This window comes from Lygodium microphyllum, chromosome 17 (assembly GCF_053477565.2).
Source record: "Lygodium microphyllum isolate KBCC chromosome 17, Lygodium_microphyllum_v1.1.10, whole genome shotgun sequence".
NCBI lineage: Eukaryota > Viridiplantae > Streptophyta > Polypodiopsida > Schizaeales > Lygodiaceae > Lygodium > Lygodium microphyllum.
In genome coordinates, this window is record NC_141151.1 from 91874990 (window position 1) to 91885588 (window position 10599).

The following is a 10599-nucleotide window of genomic DNA, read 5'->3' on the forward strand; positions in this document are numbered from 1 at the left end:
TGGCTCTAGATGCTAGGACTTCGGACCAAGGATCTACAAGCACTTTAAAAAATAAATAAATAAATTTGGGCTCTTGGCCACCTAACGAGTGCAAGTGTGAAGTTTCGTCGCATTCCAATACAGTTCAGGAACATGATTGTCAGTACAAAGAATATTTCCAAAAAACAAATAAGCAAAACAAAAAAAAAAACTTACAAAGTCCTCCAAATATGTCCTGTGGCCACCACTCCCAAGATGATGGACCACTCTGGCCTCGAGTCGTGCCCTCGCCGCCTTGCGCTACTGACTCCAACGTCCTGGAGAATCTGTAGCCTCCTCCCTCAGTCCGGCGCCAATCGTCTGCATCTAACCACTCGGGCTTTGCAGCCCCACTCTTGATTGCCTTGCGTACGTCGGATCGTCTATGTGGCATGTATACATGCATGCAATCCATCATCCAGCCCGTAGAGAATCTATCTACTACGGCTGGCATCGGAAACTCCTTGTGCAAGGATGCTACTATGTAGTCCTTGCTCCCCTCCGGTATGTTCTTCCAATGATCTAGGACGTTGTGCCGAAAAACTTGTTGGCACAACTCTCTCATGCGAGCCATCACCCTCCTCCCCTCATCATTCATGATGATGGCTCCTGACCTACTATCGACCAGATATCCATAACCCCTAGGAGTCTGCCTAAGATGGGTCCTCTCCCATCTGCGTCCACGCTCCTGGGCATATCCAGGAGACCCCTCTACATTCGGTGTACCCACCGGGCTAACCTCTCTCGGAATGGCACCCAAAGGGGTGCCACCTACTGACGACTGCGCAAAAGCCGGAGTAACTGGAGTAGACGTCCCCACAGGTGTGACAAATCCTGGAGGTGATGCAGCTCCAGCTAAACGACGAGACGGAGACACCACATCCGTGTCTCCACAGCAGCATCCCCCTGATCCCGATGTAGTCCCTCCCTCTGGCCCAAGTCGTGAGAGTCGAGATCGTCTGCTCGAAGCCGAAGCATCCGATCGCGCTGTCGTATTGCTGCGCATTTGAGGTGTGTAAACCACCCAAAAGTTGTGCATGGGATTTGGTACTTTGTACATATTTAGTTGTTGTGATTACATTTATTTTCAGCGTATGGAAGGGTTGCTTTTAGGGATGTAAGAGGAGGGCATTTTCTCAAATCTGTACACAATCAATCTTATTGCTGTGAATAGCAAATACTGCAATGAGCTGGGTTTCTTTTTCACTTTTCTTGTCCCTGAAACAAAGGGAAGATCTTTGGAGGAAATTACAGGGGAGAATAGTGATGAGCCAAGGAATCACACAAATTTACAGATTGGAACTGGGAATGGACATTTGACCTTGTGAGTAGGATATGAAGCTCTTGTTTTGTACAACATCTAAGGCACTTGTTGGGACATGTCTTTTTTTTTGGGTTCAAGTGTTTCATCTTTAGTGGAGGCATATTCGAGCTCATGAAAGGAGTCGTGCTTTTGAGGGGGGAAAAAGAGAAGCTTTTGTTTTTGAAAGGTGTTTTTGGAGGGAGAGAAGGAGGATAATATAGTGTAGAATTTTGAGGAGAAAAAGGGGAGTCGACGCGCAGGGAATCTCGGAAAGGAGGACGCTAATCTGAGGACAGGAGAGCCGCGCTTTGGGGGGAGAATGCTCTAAATCCAGGAGGGGAAGATCTACGAAGAGGGAAGAAGGGGGAGAGAGGGAAAAATAGATGAAGGAGGAAAGAAAATAGAGGAAGGAGGAACGCCATTGACGGAGCTATCGGATTGTGAGCACTGTAGCAGAAGGAGAGGCAGAGGACAAAGAGGCCATGGTGCAGCTAAAGACTAAGACGAAGAAGGAGGTGACGGGGGCTTATATGGCAGACGATGAGGCGAAAACCTACTGAAGATGGCAGACAGTCAATCGCGGACGAAGGTGAGGACTAAGCTGCTACAAAAGACGAGAATCTGAGACCACGACGAAGCTAATGGGAGAGCCGACAGAGGCGATGTAGCTTCAACGACAAGGAAACTGGTGAACTCTCCTGAAACGAAGGCTGGGAACGGGATGACAAAGGCGTGGATGAAGCCGAGATGAAGCCGAAGGGAGGAAACACGACATTATTGTGGTTAAGTTATCATTTATCACCGGCGTGTAGAGAAATTGAAGAGGAGACTTCATTGAGGAGGAAGTTGATGGAAACCTGCAACTGAAGGGGGAAAGTTCCTGAAGCCCAACAAGGTGGTGGTCATCCTGCAGGGCCGCTACGCAGGTCGGAAGGCTGTCATCATCAAGAACAACGACGATGGCACGTGGAGCCGCTCTTATGGCCATGCTCTGATTGCAGGCATCGACAGGTACCCCCGGAAGGTGATAAAGAAGGCTTCTCAGAAGAAGATTGCCAAGAGGTCTCGCTTGAAGCCTTTTATCAAACTTGTCAACTACAACCACATTATGCCAACTAGGTACACTCTTGACGTTGATCTTAAGACTGTTGATACTGCTGAAAAGCTCGAGACTAAGGCTAAGAGAGTTGAAACAAGAAAGGAGACCAAGGCAATATTTGAAGAGAGATTCAAAACGGGGAAGAACAGGTGGTTTTTCTCCAAGTTGCGATTTTGAAGCCTATAGGACAGCTGCTGCCTGCTGAATTGAATAGTGTGGTAGTCTTTTGATAGTGGATGTTTCCAACAGCCTTTCTCAATTTTATCTTCAGCTCTACCTCCAGCTCCTCACACAGAAGGCACCAGTTTGTACATGAATCAATGCGTGATATTGCTGGTCAAGATAACCAGATGAAGGCATTGCTATTTTCAGCCACAGAAATTTACAGGTTTACACAGTTGAGGGAGTGGGAAGTATGCTGAATGTACTTGTTGAATGTACTGCGAATGCACTGCCCTCAGAGATTCCTATTGTGGGTTATGAGCTGATTCCCAATGTTCTCTTGCATTGTCAGATGGCTCCATTACTCCAGACAATGTCCCTGAAATAGCACCTGTGATTGGGATTTATCTCAAATATGTGTGGTTCAAATTCAAAGTGATAGAAGGATTACAGTCTTAATGTGCACTCTTCAAAGCCAGCTACCCTTCAATGCCTAGGATGTGTTAAAGTAAAGATAATCAGCAAGAGTTACCATTGTTCTCCTGAATACTTTGCTAACTATTGGAAACATAGTAACCAGTAATGATATTCAGACCCGGGTTATCCTAGACAACGAAGCACTTCCTTGCTTGTTGTCTCTGTTTTCTCAAAATCCTGTGAAAAATATAAAGAAGGAAGAAGAAAGGAGAAAAGACTCGTAATTTAATTCGATTTTTATGTGATGTCTGGTGCTGGAGCAAGCTGACCTATTGGAGCGATTTCCATTCAGATGAAGTTGATTGTGTGTCACATATTATCTGAAATTGAACTTTTAAATTGAATCTGATTTTGCTAGATTAACCTCCTATCCTGAAATTATTCAATGTCCTCCGTGGACACGACTTTGCTTTCGAAAACCCTTCGACATCTTTGGTGAACTCGACGTGAAAGCGTCGCAGAAATTTCAGGATGGGAGACACTTCAGCCTCTATTTCAGCTTCCTCTACAACTCCAGCTGCCTCTACTTCAGCTCCCTCAATGACTGCTGCGTCAAGTACTTCAACGGAGGATCTAAAACAGATTTTGCAGAATATGTCCATGTATATGCAGCTCCAAAATCAGCAAACACAAATGTATATGCAGCAGCAACAACAATTGCATCAACAACAGTTGTCTCAGCAAAGGCAACTCTATTCGGAGCAGGAGAATGCAAACAGCGCGACTAAGGCTATTGAAGCAGTTGAGAGTGAGAAGAAGCTATTTGACGGGCGTAATGTTTCAGCATATTTGAAGACATATGAGATCAAGATGGGGTTCTTTGGAGTTCCTGCTGGACTTATGAGTAAGTATTTCCTTCGTCTTGTCACACCTGCTTTGAGGACAAAGGTGACTGATTTATTTATTCAAAATACACATTGGCAAGATTTTAAGAAGGCTCTTAAAGAAGAATATTTCCTTGAGGACTTTGGTATGGCTACTCGACGGTCATTCCGAGAGTGGGTCTACATGCCAAACAAAGGTCTTGCTGCTTCGGAGTTGATTCGAGAATTTGAGGAAAGGTATAGTCAGCTTGATGCCATTGAACAAAGAGCATTGGATGTTGAAAAAGTTGAGCTTTTCTTGCAAGCTGCAGATCCTGCTCTTCAAGAAGAATTGGGTGAGCTTCTTGAAGATCGCACGAAGCCTATGGGTCTTAAAACTGATTGGCAGGATGCTCAGGATGTAGTCTCGACATTGACCAAGAGGAGAATATGGAAGACTCGCCTACAGAATGGTTCCATGACACCTACACCATCATCTGCTCCTATGCCTACTTCTATCCCTGTTATTTCTTCTCCTCCTCAGCCAGTTTCTTGGCCTATGCCAGTGCCTACTGTTTCTACTCCACCTATTCCTCCTGTTCCACGACCGATGCCTACACCTTCTGCTCCAAAACCATCCGCTCCATCGGTGCCTACTTCTCTTGATGACATAATCAAAGGTATCACAGATTTGACACTTGAGTCAGTCAAAGCGGAGTTGGTGGGTAAGTTGAAGGAGCAGTTTGCTTCGACTGCGCCTGCTACTTCTTCTAGTGCTCCTATTGCACCTAGGAGTGCTCCTAGTGCACCTAGGAGAGATCGGAGATGTATTTGGTGTGATAGTACGGAGCATCAGCATTGCAGGGATTGTGACTCTTTCCAGGATGCAAGGAGGAAGAATTTGGTATATTGGGGGCAAGATGGTAAGATTTGGTTGACTGAGACAGGAGCTCCACTTGCTACCAACTTTGGTAAAGCTGGAATGAAGAAGTTAGTGGAGGACATGGCTGCGCGTACTTCTTATGTGACGGCTAGAGGTGATGCTTCTGCATATGGAGTACAGATTGAGAAGGGATCGGAGACTCAGTCCGCACTATGGACTTATGCTATGGAGACTGCAAACAAGGGGAAAATTCAGCAAACTGTTTTGACTAGCGCAGGCTCTAGCATCAGATCAGAGACAGGTTGGGACTCGCCTGTTGACAGGTATTCTATTTATGCTTATTTGGCTAAATCTCATGGTGCAGATGTATTTGTTGAGGAGAAGCGTAAGAGGGATGAAGAAAATCCAAGTGCAGCTAAGAAGACTAGAGGGGGTGAGTTTGTTATTCCACCTACTGCAGGACCGTCTTCACGATCAGGGCCAGATCGACAGATGGAGGATGCTCAAAAGAGGGAAAAGAGGCAAGAGCCTAGAGAGAGAAAGCAGCCAGGATTCAGATTGATGTCCGATATTGAGACATCTACAGACATGAAGAAAATCTTTAATGATAAGATACTTGGTAGTGAGGTGACTTTCACTATTTCTGAGATTTTGGGTATCTCAAAAAGAGAGTTTCAGGATCAGTTTCAGGAGGTCCTGAAGAGGAAAAGACATGCATTGGCTACCACTGATACACAGGGAGTTTTGATTGGAGAGTTGGATGAGGATGATGATGAGGTTATGGTTGATAATGCTTCTGTTTTGCCGCAGGTAGAGAAGAGGGTTCAGCCTATGCATTATGCTGAAATTGATGAGCCTGTTTTGATACCGCGTAGTCACTTTTCGCGGAGCCATTGGGCTAGGGCAACTACAGAGACGATGGTAAAGATTGGAGAGAAACAGGTGCCTTATGTTGCATTGGTTGATCATGGTTCAGAGATTAATCTCATTGTTCGTGGAGTTTATGAGAGTAACAGATGGCCTATGGATGTAGAGCATGGGTGGCGTATGAGAGCCGCCAATAACACTGCAGGTGATTTATATGTTGCTTGCCCTAGTGTCAGGGTTTCTATTGGTGATGTAGAGGAGGATTTTCATTTCTTTGTGCAGGATTCATGCTCTTATCCCATAATTCTTGGTCAGCCATTCATTACAGAGATGCGCATGGAGACAAAGGTCATGGATGATGGATCTGCTTATGCACGGATTCGCAGTAAAGATGGTATGAGAGCAGTTCAGTTTATGACTGTATGTGTGAACCATGTTAGAAACAGGGATACTCTCAGAGATGCACCCTTACCCACTGTGAGGGATTCGGGTTTTCATTAGGTACCGCCGTTTCGCGAGACGACGGTGGTACAGAGGAGAGGAGATTGGAGTTCTCGCCTCCTGGCAGCAGTGTTTTCTCCTCCGGTTATGTTGGGATTTCAGTAAACAGTTCGATGAGCTATCAGAAGACTTCTAGATTGTCTAGAGCTGCCAGGCAGTATATATGCAGGAAGGAGAAAAATTTGAAAAATGCAAGAATTTTGGAGGATGATGAGCACATAGATGGTATGTATAACAGTGTGATTTGTGCAGATACGATGACAGAGATGAGAGATATGCTGAAAACTGATATGCTGAATTGTCATGGTAATGTATTAGTGCAGTCCCTGGACATGTTTCATGAAATTGCAGATTTTATGTCACAGATTGAGTCAGAGGCTGAGGTAACTCAGCAAAGAGTATTGAATGCTGAAGAAATTCAGCAAACAGAGTTTCCAGCTGGTTATGATCAGCTTTCAGAGAGACAGAGGGCTGAAAAATTTCAGTCAACAGAGTTTACTGCTGAAATATTTCAGCATTCAGAGTTTGGGGCTGTTTCTATGCAGTCCATAGAGCAGAGGGCTGAGAATATTCAGCCATTGGAGTGCAGAATTACTGATTTACAGCAAGGTTTATGCAATGCAGAAGAGCATAATGAAGCCAGGGTTGACACGAAATACAAAACTGTGGATAAGAAGGTGAAGCCGGTTGCTGTACCGCTTCCACCTGACAGTGATCAGCAAATAGAGAGGGCTGCTAAACAGCAAATTTTGAGGAATCCGGAGCATATTGGTCATACATTTTCAGCAGAGACACTTGCTGAATTGAAAATTGGAAATGATGATTTCTTGTTACCCATGGAGAAGCAATGCTTTCAGGAGATGCTTGAGCGTCATGGAAGGGGATTTGCTTTTGTCCCACATGAGATTGGATGTGTGAATCCTGATATTGTTGCTCCTATGGTTATTTTTACTATTCCTCATATTCCATGAAATCTCCGACCTATTCCAGTGCCTAAAGCACACTTGCCAAAGCTGATTGATTTATTGAATGAGAAAATCAGGATGGGAATCCTTGAGCCTTCACTCTGGACCATACTCAAACAGGTGGTTTACAGTTCCAAAGAAGAATGGTACTCTCCGATTTATTCAGGACATGCAGCCAGTGAACAGAGTTACTATCAGGAATGTTGGTATAGGTCCAGTTGTGGATGAGTTTGCAGAGGCATTTGCTAGACGTGCCATCTATTCTTTGGGTGATTTGTATTCAGGATATGATCAGTTTCAGCTGGCTTTGGAAAGCAGAGACATAACCACCATGAGAACTCCTATTGGGCTTGTGAGGATGTGTACCTTGCCTCAAGGTGCCACTAATTCTGTTGCGCATATGATGAATGCCATGCATAAGGTCCTTCGTGATTACATACCTCAGCTTACTATGCCTTTCTTGGATGATGTGCCCATTAAGGGGTGTGCAGAAGAAGAGAAGAGTGAGAGCCTAAATGAGCAGGGATGCAGGTACTTTGTGGCTGATCATATTTCAGCATGTGAGAAGATTTTGGCCAGGTTAGAAGAAGTGAACTTGACACTTTCAGGGCAAAAATCTGTTTTTGGAGTGAATGAGGTTGTCATTGTTGGGCATATGTGTGGATATTATGGCAGGAAACCCTCACCTGATAAAGTGAATGCTATAGGCAAGATTGCAGAGTATTGTTCTACCACTTCAGAGGTACGGAGATTCATTGGTGCTTGTGTGTTTTATATGATTTGGATACCTCATTTTGCACATATAGCAGATTGTTTGTATCAGCTGCTTCGAAAGGGGCAGAAATTCTATTGGGATGAGAGCCACACTAAAGCCATGCGGAAATTGAAGAAGTTATTGCAGAATGCTCCTACTCTCAGGAAAGCGGATTATAATTGTGATAGGCCTATTGTATTGACAGTTGACACTAGTCCAATTGGCATAGGTTGGGCTGTGGGTCAAGATGATGCAGATGGAAATAGGTATGCTATTCGGTTTGGGGCGAAAGTCCTAAACGAGAGACAGAGGAGATATCCGCAAATCAAGAGGGAGTTATTGGGGATTGTGACGGCTCTCAAATGTGACAAGGAGTACTTTATTGGAGCTTCAGTTGTGGTAGAGACAGATTGCTTGCCATTGATTGGTATGATCACGAGTTGCTCTACTCCGGATATAGCTATGTTGAGATGGATTGCATACATCAAGTCATTAAATCCGAAATTTAAACACATAGCAGGGAAGGATAATTCAGTGGCAGATATGTTGTCTAGAGCCAGGTATGATGATGAGGAGACTCTACTTGCAGAAGAGGATGATGCAGAAATTTCAGCCACTATGGTTGATCATGTTTGTCATGTCTTTGATATTATGGCTTTTACAGAAGAACTTTATGTTGGAGATTGGTTGCAGATTGGCAGGTACCTTAGTACACTAAGCAAAAGAGATGAATGGACAGATGAAGAGTTCAAGAAGATCAGAAGGAAAGCCTATGGTTATTTTCTCAAGGACGGATTTCTTTGGAAGCATCCGAAGAAAAGAGGCGGATTACCTTTGCGGGTTGTCTGCGATAGAGAGACACAGTTACAGGTGATGAGGGAGTTTCACGAGAGTCCTTGGGCTGGTCATAGAGGAGTATGGGCTACTTATGAGAAAATCAGGGAGAAATATTGGTGGAAAGGCATGTACAGAGATGTTTCTCACTTTGTTGAGACTTGCAGAGACTGCCAGATGTATTCAGTAGTGCGTCATAGAGATGAGCTTCATCCGACTTATCCGCTATGCATTCATTATAAGTGGGTAGTTGATTTGGTTACCATGCCTATGGGTCTATGGCAGATGAGATACATTGTTTTGGCTAGAGAGGATCTTACCAATCATGTTGAGGGCAGATCTTTGAGAACGAAGACCACTAGTGCAGTGTGTAAGTTCTTATTGGAGGAAATTTTCTGCAGGTATGGTTGTGTGGGTAAGATCACTGTGGATCGTGGTGAATTGGATGCAGATGAAGCTAGGGAGTTTTTCTCTCAGCTAGGAATCAAATTGGCTCTAACCACAGCATACAATCCAGAGGGAAATGGAAAGAGTGAAAGAGGGCATCCGCCGATAGTGAAAGCATTAGCCAAAGCATGCAGAGGACGGATTGGAGAATGGCCGAGACTTCTACCATTTGCTTTATGGGCTGATCGTACGACTCATAGTGTTACCACAGGATATATGCCTGCAGAGTTGATGTATGGTCAGAAACCTGTTATGCCGATTGAGACTTGTGCTTTGACTTGGTCAGTTTTACCATGGCAGGAGGATTTGACGAGAGAGGAGCTCTTAGCTCTTCGGATTCGACAGTTGGAGAGGAGACCTGAGGATATTCAGCTAGCTATTGACAGGTTGAAGGTTGCTAGACTGAGAAATAAGGACAGGTTTGACAGTAGACATCGCTTGCGGCCAAGAGCAATAGAAGAAGGAGATTGGGTATTGGTCTTTGATAGCAGTCTTGAAAATCAGCATACTGCACTTCGGAAGATGGTGAAAAGATGGTTTGGGCCATACATAGTCAGACATGTCTTTGATAATGCAACATATAAGCTGACAGAATTGGATGGGACAGTGCTTAGAGTGCCTATTGCTGGAAAAAGAATCAAGATTTTCAAGAAAAGGGATGATGAGGATTATGCATTGGAAGAATTTTCGAGAGAAGAGCAACGACAAGAAACTCCAATGGAAGAGACAGATGATATGGCTGGAAATCTTGTTGATCTACCGGAAATGCATAACGAAGAGATTGATTTGTTTGTGGATCTTGATGATAATGATCATGGGTAGTTGGCCCATCCGGAGGATGCGCAGGATTAGAGGGGGTGGATGTCGTATTGTTGCGCATTTGAGGTGTGTAAACCACCCAAAAGTTGTGCATGGGATTTGGTACTTTGTACATATTTAGTTGTTGTGATTACATTTATTTTCAGCGTATGGAAGGGTTGCTTTTAGGGATGTAAGAGGAGGGCATTTTCTCAAATCTGTACACAATCAATCTTATTGCTGTGAATAGCAAATACTGCAATGAGCTGGGTTTCTTTTTCACTTTTCTTGTCCCTGAAACAAAGGGAAGATCTTTGGAGGAAATTACAGGGGAGAATAGTGATGAGCCAAGGAATCACACAAATTTACAGATTGGAACTGGGAATGGACATTTGACCTTGTGAGTAGGATATGAAGCTCTTGTTTTGTACAACATCTAAGGCACTTGTTGGGACATGTCTTTTTTTTTGGGTTCAAGTGTTTCATCTTTAATGGAGGCATATTCGAGCTCATGAAAGGAGTCGTGCTTTTGAGGGGGGAAAAAGAGAAGCTTTTGTTTTTGAAAGGTGTTTTTGGAGGGAGAGAAGGAGGATAATATAGTGTAGAATTTTGAGGAGAAAAAGGGGAGTCGACGCGCAGGGAATCTCGGAAAGGAGGACGCTAATCTGAGGACAGGAGAGCCGCGCTT

The 10599-nt window shown here is 44.3% G+C and overlaps 1 protein-coding gene across 1 annotated transcript; it reads left to right on the forward strand.

The window, feature by feature from the left end:
- Positions 1-1861: 1861 nt before the first annotated feature.
- On the forward strand, positions 1862-2597 carry LOC148022139 (large ribosomal subunit protein eL27y-like). Its single transcript, XM_087696808.1, has 2 exons — positions 1862-1910; positions 2191-2597. The coding sequence occupies exons 1-2, from the start codon at positions 1862-1864 to the stop codon at positions 2595-2597; spliced, it is 456 nt and encodes a 151-aa protein (XP_087552934.1).
- Positions 2598-10599: the final 8002 nt, after the last annotated feature.